Genomic DNA, 17,575 nt, shown 5'->3' with positions numbered 1-17,575 from the left:
AAAGGTAGGGTTACCCACAAAGGGAAGCCCATCAGACGAACAGCGGATCTCTCTGCAGAAACCCTACAAGCCAGAAGAGAGTGGGAGCCAAAATTGAATATTCTTAAAAGAATTTTCAACCCAGAATTTCATATCCAGCTAAACTAAGCTTCATAAGCGAAGGAGAAATAAAATCCTTCACAGACAAGCAAATGCTGAGAGATTTTGTCACCACCAGGCCCACCTTACAAGAACTCCTGAAGGAAGCACCAAATATGGAAAGGAAAAACCAGTACCAGCCACTGGAAAAACATACCAAATTGTAAAGACCATTGACACTGTGAAGAAACTGTATCAACTAACGGACAAAATAACCACCTGGCATCATAATGACAGGATCAGATTCACACATAACAATATTAACCTTAAATGTAAACAGGCTAAATGCCCCAAAAACACAGACTAGTAAATTGGATAAAGAGTCAAGACTGATCGGTGTGCTGTATTCCCAAGACCCATCCCATGTGAAAGATACACATAGGCTCAAAATAAAGGGATGAAGGAATAGTTACCGAACAAATGGAAAGCAAAAAAAAAGCAAGGATTACAATCTTAGTCTCTGATAAAACAGATTTTAAACCAACAAAGATCACAAAAGACAAATAAGGACATTACATGATGGTAAAGGGATCAATGCAACAAGAGCTAACCATCCTAAATATATATGCACCCAACAGGAGCAATCTAGATTCATAAAGCAAGATCTTGAGACCTACAAAGAGACTTAGACTCCCACACAATAATAGTGGGACTTTAACACCCCACTGTCAATATTAGGACAGATCAACGGTGACAGAAAATTAACAAGGATATTCAGGACTTGAACTCAGCCTTGGACCAAGTGGACCTAATAGACATCTACAGAACTCTCCACCCCAAATCAACAGAATATACATTCTTCTCAGCATCACATCACACTCATTTTAAAATTGACCACATAATTGGAAGTAAAACACTTCTCAGCAAATGCAAAAGAACAGAAATCGTTAACAAACAGTCTCTCAGACCACAGTGCAATCAAATTATAACTCAGGATTAAGAAACTCACTCAAACCCGCACAACTACATGGAAACTGAACAACTGAGTGCAGTTTCTGCTGAACTGCTCCTGAGTGACTACTGGGTAAATAACAAAATTAAGGCAGAAATAAATAAATTCTTTGAAACCAATAAGAACAAAGACACAACATACCAGAATCTCTGGGACACAGCTAAAGCAGTGTTTAGAGGGAAATTTGTAGCACTAACTGTCCACAGGAGAAAGCAGGAAAGATCTAAAATTGACACCCTAACATCATAATTAAGAGAACTAGAGAAGCAAGAGCAAACAAATTCAAAAGCTAGCAGAAGTCAAGAAATAACTAAGAGGAGAACTGAAGGACATAGAGACACAAAAAACCCTTGAAAAAATCAATGAATCCAGGAGCTGCTGTTTTGAAAAGATTAACAAGATAGAAAGACAACTAACCAGACTAATAAAGAAGAAAAGAGAGAAGAATCAAATAGACACAATAAAAAATGATAAAGAGGTTATTACCACTGATCCCACAGAAATACAAGCTACTATCAGAGAATACTATAAACACCTCTACGCAAATAAACTTGAAAATCTAGAAGAAGGCCAAGCACGGTGGCTCATGCCTGTAATCCCAGCATTTTGGGAGGCCAAGACGGGTGGATCACCTGAGGTCAGGAGTTTGAGACCAGCCTGACCAACATGGAGAAACCCCGTCTCTACTAAAAATACAAAAAATTAGGCAGGCACGGTGGCACATGCCTGTAATCCCTGCTACTCGGGAGGCTGAGGCAGGAGAATTGCTTGAACCTGGGAGGTGGAGGTTGTGGAGACTGCATCATTGCACTCCAGCCTGGGTAACAAGAGCAAAACTCCGTCTCAAAAAAAAAAAAAAAAAAACCTAGAAGAAGTGGATAAATTCCTGGACACATACTCCCTACCAAGACTAAACCAGGAAGAAGTCAAATCCCTGAATAGACCAATAACAAGTTGTGAAACTAAGGCAGTAATTAATAGCCTACCAACCAAAAAAAGCCCAGGACCAGACAGATTCGCAGCCAAATTCTACCAGAGGTACAAAGAGGAGCAGGTACCATTCCTTCTGAAGCTATTCCAAACAATAGAAAAAGAGAGACTCCTTTGTAACTCATTTTATGAGGCCAGCATCATTCTGATACCAAAACCCAGCAGAGACACAACAAAAAGAAAATTTCAGGCCAATATCCCTGATGAATATCAATGAAAAAATCCTCAATAAAATACTGGGAAACTGAATCCAACAGCACATCAAAAAGCTTATCAACCACAAACTGGCTTTATCCCTGGGATGCAAGGCTGATTCAACATATGCAAATCAATAAACGTAATCCATCACATAGACAGAACCAATGACAAAAACCACATGCTTATCTCAATAGATACAGAAAAGGCCTTTGATAAAATTCAACACCCCTTCATGCTAAAAACTCTCAATAAACTAGGTATTGATGGAACGTATCTCAAAATAAGAGCTATTTATGACAAACCCACAGCCAATATCATACTGAATGGGCAAAAGCTGGAAGCACTCCCTTTGAAAATCGTCACAGGACAAGAATGCCTTCTCTCACCACTCCTAGTCAATATAGTATTGGAAGTTCTGGCTAGGGCAATCAGGCAAGAGAAAGAAATAAAGGGTATTCAACAAAGGGTATTCAAATAGGAAGAGAGGAAGTCAATGTGGAGAAATCGGAACACTTTATCCTGTTGGTGGGAGTGTAAATTAGTTCAATGATTGTGGAAGACGGTGTGGCGATTCCTCAAGGATCTAGAACCAGAAATACCATTTGACTCAGCAATCCCATTACCGGGCATATACCCAAAGGATTATACATCATTCTTCTATAAAGACGCATGCACATGTATGTTTATTGCAGCCCTGTTCACAGTAGCAAAGACTTGGAACCACACCAAATGCCCATCAGTGGTAGACTGGATAAAAAAAGTGTGGCACATATACACCATGGAATACTATGCAGCCATAAAAGATGATGATTTCATGTCCTTTGCAGGAACATGGATGAAGCTGGAAGCCATCATTCTCAACAAACTAACACAGGAGCAGAAAACCAAACACTACATGTTCTCACTCATAAGTGGAGTTGAGCAATGAGAACACATGGACACAGGGAGGGGAACATCACAACACTGGGGCCTATTGGGGGTAGGGGGAAAGGGGAGGCATAGCATTAGGAGAAATAACTAATGTAGATGACAGGTTGTTGGGTGCAGCAAAGCACCATGGCGTGTGTATACCTATGTGACAAACCTGCATGTTCTGCACATCTGTCCCAGAACTTAAAATATAGTAATAAAAAAAAATGCTTTCTTGAACAGCATGCTAACATAACAGCAGTGAACAGAGGCATGAATGTGGAAGATTTTCAACAAGAGTTTAAATTGAAGGATACCATATATGCTGTTGCCAGTGCTTGGAACATAGTATCTAAAAACACAGTTGTGCATGCCTGGCACAACCTCTGACCTGGGACTATGTTTAGTGATTATGATCAAAGTAGTGACTTTGAAGGATCTTGTATGTCAGATTAGAAAAAAAATGATGTCTGACCTCTCCTCCTAATATTTGCAAAAAAAATATACCTTCAGAGTCTGTCTGGAAGGTGGCTGAAGTGGATATTTAAGAAGTTTTTAACATCATAATGAGGCTCCACTTACTCCAGTTGACTGATAGTGAAATAGCCAAAATGGATCTGAATCAAGGTGGTCATAATAGTGATGATGAAGATGACATTAACACTGCAGAAAAAAGGCCTATACATGAGATGGTGAAAATGTGTGATGATCTTACTGAAGGACTAGAGCAGTGTTCATTTATAACAGAGTAAGAAATCATGTCAGTTTATACAATCAGAGAGAAAATTCTAAAGCAAAAACTGTTGTTAATGAGACAGATGAGGCTGGGTGCGGTGGCTCAAGCCTGTAATCCCAGCCCTTTGGGAGGCGAGGCAGGCGGATCATTTGTCCAGGAGATGGAGACCATCCTGGCTAACATGGTGAAACCCCAACTCTACTAAACAAAGTACAAAAAATTAGCTGGGCATGGTGGTGGGTGCCTGTAGTCCCAGCTACTTAGGAGGCTGAGGCAGGAGAATGGCGTGAGCCCAGGAGGCGGAGCTTGCAGTGAGCAGAGATCGCACCACTGCACTGCAGCCTGGGCAACAGAGTCTCCTGGTCTCTCATCTGCTTCTGATGCTTCTTATTACCTAAAAACAAACACAGAAATAGAAACAGGATACAGTAGCCTTTTAATCAAAACACAACATCAGATGTAGACTGAAAGCCTGTCTTTATTTGTTCTTGCTCTTGTTTAACAGCTGATTCCGGTGATAATACTGTGTTCCGGTGATACTACTGTGCTGCTAGGTTACCCTGAACATAATTATTTTTTAACTGTATCAGTAGTATGTAATATTTTTTTACTGTTAGATACTTACATGTAAATAAGTGTAAGAAAATGATTGCTTATCAGTGGCATACAAGTTTAGAGTCAGGAATGGTGATGATACCTAACAACCACAGATTGTCCACATGGGTGCCCAAGATAGTGACACCTTTGCTTTCTGGTGGTTCAGTGTATACAAACCTTGCACAAAATTATTTAAAATATTTTATAAAGTTTATCTTCAGGCTGTGTATAAGGTTTATGTGAAATATAAATGATTTTCATGTTTCGACTTGGGTCACATTCCCGAGATACCTTGTTATGCCTATGGAGATATTCCCAAATCTGGAAAAGATTCAAAATATGAAACACTTCTCGTCCCAAACATTTTGGATAAGTGATACTCAAACTTTATATCATTTTACACCTGATTTTTTTCTTTAATATCTATGGGTATAACACAAAACACAGGTAATGTTTTTAACATTTATGCATTATCTTTCCCCTTCACTTACATGGCTTTTTCAAAAATGTTCTTTGAACTTCATATTTCTCTAGGGCTCATGTTAAAAACTCTGAGTATTTCATATTTATTCAAAATTACCAGTGTAGCCTGAACCACAGTTCTTCCAAACATGGAGAAACAAACATTAATATCTTTGTTTCAGTGATATTCACAGTAGCCCATTTTTTTGTGTGCATTTAAATGTTTCATAAATTTAGGCTGGGTACATTGGTTCATGCCTGTAATCCCAGCACTTTGGGAGGCCAAAGAGGGAGCGTTGTTTGTTCAACATCAGCCTGGGCAACGTAGCATGACCTCATCTCTACAAAAAATACAAAAATTAGCCAGGCGTGGTGGTATGCACCTGTAGTCCCAGCTACTCAGGAAGCCTGAGTCAGGAGGACTGCTTGAGCCCAGGATTTGGAGGCTGCATTGAGCTATGATTGTGCCACTGCACTCTAGCCTGGGCATTAAAACAAGACTGTCTCAAAAACAAAAACAAAGTTTAATAAAGTTATTGTTGCAGAGTCCATGGATTATTTATGCTTTTTTATTTTTTAGCTAGATCTGGAGATTCTTATATGGATTGTTAATATCTAAACTTACTTGCAAAATATGATGTGATTGAATGAATATCTTTACATAAATCTGCATTGATCGAGTGATTGGTTTTTCACAATAAAATTTATTATCTCACAAAACCAGAAGTCCAGAAGGGAGGCTCAAGTTTTGAGCCATCAAGGAATTTATTTTCACCTTTCTCTTTGCTTTTCTTGGTATATTGGCTTTTCTCTTGGGTAATTCTCATCCTGGGCAAGTTGAGTACATTTCAGGTACTACATCCAGCTGTGACAATGTGAGAGAAAAAAGAGACAATCGCCTTCTGTGGGTCTATCTTAGGAAAGAAAAAATCTTTCCCAGAAGTCTTCCATGAGATTCTCTTTATGGTATGCTGGCCAAAACTGTGTCATATGTCCTACCTAAACTAGTTCTTTGCAAAAGTAATGGGGCCACCATGACTAGCTTAGATCAATTAGGAATTGCCTGTATGACTGGCTTAGGGCCAGCCCTCTGAAAGTATATGCCAATGCCTTGTGGATTCTTCAGGAAAGAAAACAGGTTCTATTAGAAAAGAGGAGAAAGGAAATTAGACAGGCAACCAAGAGTGTATGCTGCATTCGATTATTTAGTAAATGGTTTTAGAACAATTGACTTTTCATTTGGTTCTGTGCATGTCCATGTTACTTCGTTGATGGACTTGATCAGATTCTTCTTGTTTTCACTTTTTTTTTTTTGGTCTACTTGTTATGTCAGTTACTGAAAGAGAAGTGTAAAAATCTCTAGCTATATTTGTGGCTTTGTACATTTCTCTCTTTAATTCTGTCAGTTTTTATACACATACACTTAGGATTATTTTGTCTTCTTGATGAATTAACCCCCTTTTCATTATGAACCATTCCTCTTTATCTCTGGTAACCCTTGATGTTATGACCAGTGTTTCCATGTCCGCCTTTTCTGATGTTAATATAGCCACTCCAGCTTTCTTATGATTACTGTTTGCCTGATGTATCTTTTTTTTTTTTTTTTTTGAGACGGAGTCTTGGTCTAGGAGTGCAGTGGCGTGATTTTGGCTCACTGCAACCTCCGCCTCCTAGGTTCCAGCAATTCTCCTGCCTCAGCCTCCTGAGTAGCTGGGATTATGGGCGTGCACCACCACGCCTGGCTAATTTTTGTATTTTTAGTAGAGTGGGGGTTTCACCGTGTTGGCCAGGCTGGTCTCAAACTCCTGACCTCTGGTGATCCGTCCACCTCGGCCTCCGAAAGTGCTGGTATTAAAGGCGTGAGCCACCGTGCCCGGCCTACTTGATGTATCTTTTTTTCATTATTGTATTCTTAACCCATCTGTGCCTTTGTATTTAAAATATATCTCTTATGAACATTGTATAGTTAGGTCTTTTTTTCCAGTCTGATAATCTCTGACCTTTAATTGGAAGGTGTAGTCCATTTACATTTAATGTTAATTATCAGTAGGATTGAGTTTAAGTCTGTCATCTTTTTTTTTTTTTTTTCTTTTTTTTTGAGACGGAGTCTCGCTCTGTCGCCCAGGCTGGAGTGCAGTGGTGTGATCTCAGCTCACTGCAAGCTCCGCCTCCCGGGATCACGCCATTCTCCTGCCTCAGCCTTTCGAGTAGCTGGGACTACAGGTGCCGCCACCACGCCCGGCTAATGTTTTGTATTTTTCAGTAGAGACGGGGTTTCACTGTGTTAGCCAGGATGGTCTCGATCTCCTGACCTCGTGATCCGCCCGCCTCGGCCTCCCAAAGTGTTGGGATTACAGGCGTGAGCCACTGCGCCCGGCTAAGTCTGTCATCTTGACAATTGTTTTTATTTGTCATGTTCCTTGTTCCTTTTCCTCTCTTTTCCAGTCTTCTTTTAGATTTATTGATTTTTTTTTTAAGGATTCCATTTTATTTCCTCCACTCGGTAGCTACACTTAAAAAAAAAAAAGTTGCTCTAGAGAAGGGTTTTCAACCTCCATATTGTTGACATTTTGGACCAGATAATTTTTTGTTCTTGAGGCTGACCTGTGCATTATAGACCTGACCTCTACCCACTAGGTGCTGGTAGCATATGCCCCCTCACCTCTGTTATGAAAATAAAAAATGTCTCCAGTGATTGTCAGATATCCTGTGGGATGAAGAGAGGCAGAAAAATTACTATTTGTTGAGAATCCAGCTTTAGAGCTTACAGTATGCATTTTCAATGTATAACAGTCTACCTTGAAATAATATACCATTTCATGTATTGTGTTAGAATCTTAAAAGACTACTTCTATTTCCTCTCTCCCTTCCTTGTGCTATGGTTGTCATACACTTTAATTCTATATATATTTATAAACTTCACATTGCCTTAATTTTTTTGCTTCAAACAGGTGATTTTCTTTTAAAGAAATTACAAAAGAGGGGAAAACATGTCTTTTAGGTTTACCAGGTTCATCTTATACTTTTCCTACTCCAGCCTTGGAATCAGTCATTTTTTCAAGAAGTCTTGGTTTCTTATAGTAGAAAGTAATAATTAGAAGCTAAGAGATGGGTGCTGGATATGCTCATTGCTGGGGGGGGTGTGTGTGGGTGTGTGTGAACACATGTACATCTGTATTTTCATATATTAAAAGCTGAGTTCATAGTGATACATCCAATTTCAATCAAACATTGCATGTTAATTTGTTTCCTCTCTCTCTTTGATAGTGAAAAACCTAACTTCTATTCTCTTGAATATACTTATTTATCAGTTTCCTGATATGTAACCAATCTCACATCATTGCTGCTGTTGCCTCCTCTCCTATGCAGATGCTGTCCTCATTCCTCTCAGGTTCTGACATCTGCATACTCCTACCTCAGCCCAGCTGAGTTCTTCTTTTTTTTTTTTTTTTTTTTAAGAGATGGGGGTCTCACTCTGGCACGTAAGCTGGAGTATAGTGGCATGATCATGGCTCACTGCAGTCTATAACTCCTATGCTCAAGGGATCCTCCCACCTCAGCCTCCTCAGTAGCTGGGACTACAGGTACATGTTGCCATGCCTGGCCTTCTTGTCTCCTTTCAAAGTGTCCCTCAGTCTGTGATTGATCTTAATCTGCGCAACAGCTCTTAGAGACACAGGGCAAGGAAAAATTCAACAAATGAGGATGCTGAGGTCTAGAGAGTCATAGTGACTTCTCAAGTTTCATCCTCCATCTTTATCATTCTCTAGAGACATTGTACATATGAACGTGATATTATTTAAAACCTTTTCTGTAAGACAGTGTATGTGTCATGGTGGGGATGTGGTAGAGGAAGGTGTGAAAAACATCCTAAATACTTGAGAATTAGGCTGTTAGTTTCTTTTTATCGTTTCAGCATGCTTAAAAAGTTAATATGATGAGTTATATTCCAGGTTCTCTCAGTTCGGAATATTAACTTATTAATGGATAATAGTCCTTTTAGATAGTTGATGAATTCAGAAAAATTACAGATGAAAAAACTGGGAGAGGGAAGAATATCTGAAACTCATACATCTTTAGTGAGTTACTAGTACTCCTTACCTATGTGTGCTTGCTAATATTAGAATCCCACTGAAAAGAACCTCATATCATCAGAATCTTTTTGCTGTGGATATGTTGAGTATGCCCATTTACAACTTTTCGTGTGATTATTTAATGATTCAGAGTTCTTAAGAAATGACTTTTTCTGTTTTTATTTAAAATTTTTTTTCCTCTTTACCATTCTCAGAGAAAAGGAAATGAGTTTATCTTGTTCAAAAGATGAATGTGAGTTATTTCATGGATACTATGTTTAAATTGACTGATTAGTACCTGAAAAATAATATTTGAAAATATATAACATATAAATAAGATGGAAAAATTAATAAAATTGCTTTTTTCTTATATTATTCACATTGAGAACCTACATTTTCTAATAGAAAATCTGTTAAGAGACAGGTCTGGGAACATCCTGTCTGATAATTTGTTTCTTTCATTCTCACTCTTCACCAAGGGAAAATCAGTTCGTTTTTAAAATCTGAGAACAATGGTTACTTCCCTTGCAGAGTTTGAGGACTAGATATCATATATGTAAGGTGCCACACATTTTATCTGACACTTACTAGGTGCTCAATAAATTGTACTTTTTGTTGATTTCCCTAGTCTTTAAACTATTATCTACTATGATAACCAGAAGTAACTTTAATTTTGCTTTCCTATCAAATTCTCTTTTCCCTTACTCCTTTTCTACAGGTGTATCTACATCAGCAATCAAAATGGCATCAACCAGACTTCCTTCCCCCAAAAGCTTAGTGAGTGCTCCAACTCAGATTCTTGCGCAGTTTCCTAAACAACATCAACAGTCTCCTAAGCAGCAGTTATATCAAGTGCAACAGCAGACACAGCAACAAGTGGCCCAACCTTCTCCAGTATCTCATCAGCAACAGCCTCAGCAGTCTCCTTTGCCACCTGGTATTAAACCTACCATCCAAATCAAACAGGAGTCAGGTAACTGGAAAATGTTTATAAGATATGGTAATTCTTCTTTATTCACCAGTTTTTTGAGTCTATCAGTCCATGAACACGGTATGTCTCTTCATTTATTTAGGTCTTTGACTTTTTCAACAATGTTTTACAGCTTTCAGCATACAGATTCTGTGTATGTTTTGTTAGATTTGTACCTAAGCATTTCATTTTCTTGGCGTGATTATAATTGGTATTATGATTTTAATTTCAATTTCTACATGTTTTTTGTTAGTATATAAAAATAGTGTTGATCTTGTATCCTTTGACCTTGCTGAACTCACTTGTTAGTTCTCAAAGTATTTACATAGATTTCTTGGGATTTTCTGTGTACACAACTGTGTCATCTGTAAATAGGGACAGTTTTATTTCTTCTTTTCCAATCAATATACTGTTTATTTCTTTTTCTTGTTTTATTTTATTGACAAGAACTTCCAATACTATGCTGAATGAAAAAGAGTGAGGGAAGTGGACATCCTTGCTTTGTTCCTAATCTTAAGGAGAAAACATTCAGTCTTTCACCATTAAGTATGATACCAGCTGTAGGCTTTTTATAGATGCTCTTTATCCGGTTGACAGAGTGCACTTCTACTACTAGTTTTTGGGGAGTTTTTATTATGAGTGAGTGTTAGATTTTGTCAAGTGCTTTTTCTGTTCAGTTAAGTTTTTTCTTGTTTAGTCTATTGATATGCTGGATTATATTGATTGATTTTCTGTTAAACCAGCCTTGCGTATTTGAAATAAATCCCACTTGGTCATGATATATAATTTTTTAAATACATTGCTGGATTCAATTTGTCTCACTATTCATGAGACATTTTGGTCTGTAGTATTCTTATTACTTTTGTTTTGTTTTGTTTTGTTTTTTGAGACAGAGTTTCGCTCTTATTGCCCAGGCTGGAGTGCAATGGTGCGATCTTGGCTCACCGCAACCTCCATCTCCTGGATTCAAGCTATTCTTCTGCCTCAGCCTCCTGAGTAGCTGGGATTACAGGCATGTGCCACCACACCCAGCTAATTTTGTATTTTTAGTAGAAACGGAGTTTCTCCATATTGGTCAGGCTGGTCTCAAACTGCCGACCTTAGGTGATCCACCTGCCTCAGCCTCCCAAAGTGCTGAGATTACAGGCGTGAGCCACTGTGCCCGGCCATAGTGTCCTTATTTTATACTGCCTTTGTCTGATTCTGGTCAGGGTAATACTGGCCTCATAAAATGAGTTTGGAAGTATTTATTTCCTTTCTGTTTTTTGGAAAAGACTGTGTAAGATTGATGTTAATTCTTTAAATGTTCAGTAGAATTCTTCAGTGAAGCCATCTGGGCCCGGAGAGTTCTGTTTTTAGAAGGTTTTAATTGATGATTTCCATTTCTTTATTAGTTATAGGACTTTTCAGATTATCTGTTTCATCTCGGTTTTGATAGTTTGTGGTTTTGAGGAATTGATCCATTTCTTCTAAGTTGTCAAATTTTTTATTGTAAATTTGTTTGTAGTAGTTCCTTATTATTCTTTTAATGGCTACAGGATCAATATTAATGTCCTTTTTCATTTCTGATATTAGTGGTTTGTATCTTCTCTTTCTTTGTCAGACTTGCTATTTATTGCATTCAAAAATTTATTGAATTTTTTAAGAATTAGATTTTTGTTTCATTGATTTTTCCTTTGCTTTTCTGTTTTTAATTTTGTTATCTTTATTATTTCTGACCTACTTTCTTTGGGTTTATTTTGCTCTTCTAATTTCTTGAGGTGTGAACTTAAATTATTGATTCAAGACATACTGTCTTTACTAATTACTTAGCATTTAATTCCATCTATGTAAAGATATTTGTCACAAATTTCTCTCAGCACTGTGTTAGTTGCATTCCACATATTTTAATATGTGCTGTTTTCATTTTTATTCATTTTTTTGTGTAAGACTTCTTCTTTGACCCATGGATTATTTAGAATTGTGTTGCTTAATTTCTAATGGAGATTTTTCTAGGTTTGTTTGTTTGTTTGTTTTGCTATTGATTTCGAGTTTGATTTCATTATGGTCTGAAAACACACTCTGTATCATTTAAATTCTTTTATGTTTATTGAGGTTTGTTTTTTCACCCAGAATATGTTCTACTTTGGTGGTTGGTCCATGGTGCTTGTAAAATATCTATGCTGCTGATGTTGGATGGAGTATTCTATATATTTATATTAACTAGATTCTGTTGGTTGATTATGTTGTTCAGTTCTCCTATATCTATGCTGAATTTTCTGCGTAATAGTTCTATCGGTTGATGGGAGTGGGGTATTAAAGTCCCCAACTAATTGTTGGATTCTTGTACTGCAAAAACAGCTCTCTCAGTTTTTGCTACATGTATTATATTTTGATGTATCTATTGTTTGATACCTATATATTTAGAAACATTATGTCTTCCTGGTATGTTGATCCTGTCTCGTTATGTAGTGTTCCTTTTTTTCTCCAATTAATTCGCTATTTTTTTAAATATAAAGGCTGATTTAAAAAAATTTCCGTTCTTAAAATTTAATTCCAATTTAACTTGTAAAGTCTGCCATATAAACTAAATGATGGTAACTAGCCAGCATTAGTATATTTAGTGCATGTAATAGATAACTATATTGATTGGAGCAGAGTGAGTTCTATTGCCTCGTAAAGTATACTTTATCTGTAATTAATATAGCCACTCCTGTTTTCTTTTTATTCATGTTCACATGGTGTATTTTTTTTCCCATCCTGTTACTTTCAACCTACTTATATTGTTGTATTTGAAGTGAGTTTCTTGTAGACAGCATACAGTGTAGTTATATATTTTCATATCAACTTTGCCAATAACTTTCTGTTTTTGTTTTTGAGATGGAGTCTCGCTTTATCACCCAGGCTGGAATGCAGTGGTGCAATCTTGGCTCACTGCAACTTCCGCCTTCTGGGTTTAAGCAAGTCTCCTGCCTCAGTCTCCCAGGTAGCTGGGATTACAGGTGCACTGCACTACACGCAGGTAACTTTTGTATTTTTAGTAGAGACAGGGTTTCACCATGCTGGCCAGGCTGTTCTCAAATGCTGATCTCAAGTGATCTGCCCACATCAGCCTTCCAAAGTGCTGAGATGACAGGTGTGAGCCACTGCATCCGGTCAACCAATCTTATAACTTTTTTTTGTTTTTTGAGACGGAGTCTTGCTCTGTCGCCCAGGCTGGAATGCAGGGGCGCGATCTCAGCTCACTACAACCTCAGGCTCCCGGATTCAAGCGATTCTCCTGCCTCAGCCTCCCGAGTAGCTGGGACTACAGGCGCCTGTCACCACACCCAGCTAATTTTTTGTATTTTTAGTAGAGACGGGGTTTCACTGTGTTATCCAGGATGGTCTTGATCTCCTGACCTCGTGATCTGCCCACCTCGGCCTCCCAAAGTGCTGGGATTACAGGCATGAGCCACTGCACCCAGCCCCAATCTTTAACTTTTAAATGATATTATTTAGATCATTTACATTTAAGGTAATTTTGATATGGTAGTGGTTACATGCGTCATTTTATTATTTTGTTTGTTTCATTTCTTGTGTCTTTTTTCTTGCCTATTTGTAGTTTACTTGAAGAATTTTTAGGGTTTCATCTTGACTTATATATATTATTTTCAAGTATGTTGTTTTGTTCTGTTTTCTTAGCGTTTGCTTATGGTATTACAATATACATGTGTTGGCCATGTGAGGCCAGGAGTTTGAGACCAGCCTGGGCAACATAACAAGACCTCTTTTATAGAGACCATTTTTGGTGTCTACAAAAAATTTAAAAATTAGCCAGGCATGGTGGCATGCGCCTGTAATCCTAGCTACTTGGGAGGGAGCAGGAGGATTGCTTGAGCCCAGAAGTTTGAGGTTGCAGTGAGCTATGACTACACCACTGTACTCCAGCCTGGGCAACAGAGTGAGAGCCTATCTCAAAAAAAAAACCAAAAAACCAAACCCAAAACAATACAAAAAAATACTTGTGTTGCCTATCACATTTGACCTTTACACTGCAAATTACTCTATATTTGAAATAATTTTATCTTTCTAGTAAAAAAGGGAGATTTCACCATATCTAATAGATTATAAGTAATTATATTAATTACTTAATATAATACTTCCTATTTCTGCAAGGTACCAGTTTCTAAGGTCTGTATCAGTGGCATTGTAATTTGTGAATGACTTATTACATTATACTATATTAATTAATTTTAGGCAAGGTCTTACTCTGTCACCCATGGTAGAGTGCAATGGTGTGATCATGGCTCACTGCAGCCTTGAACTTCTAGGCTCAAGCAATCCTCTTGTCCCAACCTTCAGAGTAGCTGGGACTACAAGCGTATTCCACCACACTCAGCTAATTTTACTATTTTTGTAGAGATAGGGTCTTGCTTTATAGTCCAGGGTGATCTTGAATCCTGGCTTCAAGCAATCCTCCTGCCTTGGCCTCCCAAAGATCTAGGATTACAGGCATAAGCCACCAAACCCGGCCAGTTTATTGATTTTTTTGTTAGAGACAGGGTCTTGCTCTGTCACCCAGGCTGAAATGCAGTAGCATAATGACTGTAACCTTGAACTCTCGAGCTAAAGCAATTCTCCCATCTCAGCATCCCAAATCACTGAGATTATAGGCATGAGCCACTGCACCTGGTCTATATTTATTTTTTTGAATAGAGAAAGCATTCATTAAAAACTGACCAGTATAAAAAGTTAAGAGTGAATAACTTGTCCTCTATCCTTGTCCTCTGTCTAGTTCTCCCTTGCCATTAAGAAAAGCTTAGTTTCTTATATATTGTCAGAGTCTCCACATACACAAGAAAATTTAAATATGGATTCTTATACCTCCCCTCCCTTACACACTTGTAAAGCATAACACATGCACCTTGCTTTTCCGCCCCCGACCTTTAACAATGTATCTTAGAGATCTTTTTAATATAGTCCATACATAAAATTAAATTGCTTCTTCATTCTACAGTGATACAGGTATACCTTGTTTTATTACACTTTGCTTTATTGTGCTTCCCAGTACTAGCGGGGTTTTTTTGTTTGTTTGTCTGTTTGTTTTTGTTTTTTGGTTTTTTGAGATGGAGTCTCGCTCTGTTACCCAGGCTTGAGTGCAGTGGTACAATCTTGGTTCACTGCAGCCTCTACCTCATGGGTTCAAGCAATTCTTCTCGCCTCAGCCTCCCGAGTAGCTGGGATTATAGGCACCCACCAACACACCTGGCTTATTTTTGTATTTTTAGTTGAGACAGGGTTTCATCATGTTGGCCAGGCTGGTCTCAAACTCCTGACCTCAGGTGATCTGCCCTCCTTGGCCTCCCAAAGTGTTTTTTACAAATTGAACGTTTGTGGAAACCCCATGTTGAGTAAGTCTGTAGGCACCATTTTTCCAACAACGTGTGCTCACGTTATGTCTGTGTCACATTTTGATGATTCTCACAACTCAAAGTTTTTTAAAATTATTATTATATCTGTTACTTTAATCGGTGATCAGTGATCTTTGATGTTACTATTATAATTATTTTGGGCCACCACAAACCATGCTCGTGTAAGATGATGTACTTAATCAATAAATGTTGTGTGTGCACTCTGACTGCTTCATGAACTGGACATTCCCCCATCTCTCTCCCTCTCCTTGGGCCTGCTTGTTTCCAAAGACACAACGATATTGAAATTAGGCCAGTTAATAAACTTCATTTCTATGAAGGCCAGAAGAATGAGGAATCTGCAGAAGAAAAGTTGGAAGCTAGCAGAGGTTGGTTCATGAGATTTAAGGAAAGAAACCGTCTACAGAATGTGAAAGTGCAAAATGAAACAGCGAGTGCTGATGGAGAAGCTGCAGCAAGTTATCCAGTAGATCTACCTAAGATGGTTGATGAAGGTGGCTACACTAAACACCAGATTTTCAATGTAGACAAAATAGCCTTTTAGTGGAAGAAGATGCCATCTAGGGCTTTCATAGATAAAGAAGTCAATGCCTGGCTTCAAAGCTTCAAAGAGCAGGCCGACTCTCTTGTTAAGGACTAATGCAGTTGCTGAGTTTAAGTTGAAGCTGATGTTCATTTACCGTTCGCAAAATGCTAGGGGGGTCCTTAAAAAGGATGCTAAATCTACTCTGCCTGTGCTCTATAAATGAAACAAAAAAGCCTGATGACACCACATCTGTTTACAGCATGGTTTACTGAATGTTTTAAGCCCACTATTGAGACCTACTGCTCAGGAAAAAACAAAAAGATTCCTATCAAAATGTTACTACCCACTGACAATGCACCTAGTCACCCAAGAGCCCTGATGGAGATGTACAAGATTACTATTATTTTCATGCCTGCTAACATAACATCCATTGTGCAGCCCATGAAACAAGGAATAATTTCAACTTTCAGGTCTTAAGAAATAAATTTTTGGCTGGGTGTGGTGGCTTATGCCTGCAGCCCCAGCACTTTGGGAGGCTGAGGCAGGTGGATTGTTTGAGCCCAGGAGTTTGAGACCAGTCTGGGCAACATGGTGAGACCCTGTCTCTACAAAAAAATTTTTTCTAAAAATTAGCCAGGCATGCTGTGGCTCATGCCTGTAGTCTCAGCTACTTCAGAGGCTGAGGTGGGAGGATTGCTTGAGCCAGGAGGATGAGACTGCAGTGAACTATGATTGTGTCACTGCATTCCAGCCTGGCTGACTCTGTCTTAAAAAAAAAAAAAAAAAAAGCATTTTGTAAGGCTGCAGCTGCCATAATGATTTCTCTAATGGATTTGGGCAAAGTCAATCTTCTGGAAAGGATTCACTGTCCTAGATGCATTCAGAACATTTTTGATTCATGGGAGGAAGTCAAAATATCAACATTAATAGGAACTTGGAGGAAGTGGATTCCAACCTCTATGGATGACTTTGAGTGGTTCAAGTCTTCAGTGGGAGAAATAACTGTCTTATAATAAAACTTGACTAGATGAGGAGTTGCTTCTCATGGATGAGCAACGAATGTGGTTTCTTGAGATGGAATCTTCTAATGAATTAATAGTGCCCTGTCCTGTGGATGTTGTTGAAATGACAACAAACAATTTAGAGTACTATATAAACTTAGTTGATAAAGCAATGGCAAGTTTAAAGGATTGACTTCCATTTTCAAAGAAGTTCTACTGTGGGTAAAATATTGTAAAACAGCATTCCATGCTACAAAGAAATCTTTTACAGAAGGAAAAATCAATCCATGCAGCCAATTTCACTGTTGTCTTACTTTAAGAAAATGCTGCAACCACCCCAACCTTCAGTATCCACCAACCTGACCAGTCAACAGCCATCAATATTGAGACAAGACCCTCCAGCAGCAAAAAGATTATGCCTCTCTGAAGGCTCAGATGATCATTAGCATTTTTTAGCAATGAAGTATTTTAAATTAAGGTATGTACTTTTTTTTAGACATAATACAATTGCACACATAATAGACTACAGTATAGTATAAATATAACTTTTATATGCACTGGGAAACCAAAACTTTCGTGTGACTTCCTCTGTTGAGATATTTGCTTTATTTCAGTGGTCTGGAACTGAAC

General features: G+C 38.2%; 1 protein-coding gene across 13 annotated transcripts in view; it reads left to right on the top strand.

Moving 5' to 3' along the window:
- Positions 1-17,575, top strand: part of EMSY (EMSY transcriptional repressor, BRCA2 interacting) — a 104,419-nt gene that overhangs the window by 39,103 nt on the left and 47,741 nt on the right. For all 13 annotated transcript variants that reach the window (XM_021926340.2, XM_009186957.3, XM_021926341.2 and 10 more), the window contains one exon: positions 9,774-10,028. In XM_021926340.2, coding sequence (XP_021782032.1) covers positions 9,774-10,028 — 255 coding nt within the window. The remainder of the gene's footprint in view (positions 1-9,773; positions 10,029-17,575) is intronic.

This window comes from Papio anubis, chromosome 12, assembly GCF_008728515.1.
Source record: "Papio anubis isolate 15944 chromosome 12, Panubis1.0, whole genome shotgun sequence".
Taxonomy (NCBI): domain Eukaryota; kingdom Metazoa; phylum Chordata; class Mammalia; order Primates; family Cercopithecidae; genus Papio; species Papio anubis.
The sequence above is the reverse complement of the archived record's forward strand: the minus strand, read 5'-3'. Positions and strand labels throughout refer to the sequence as shown.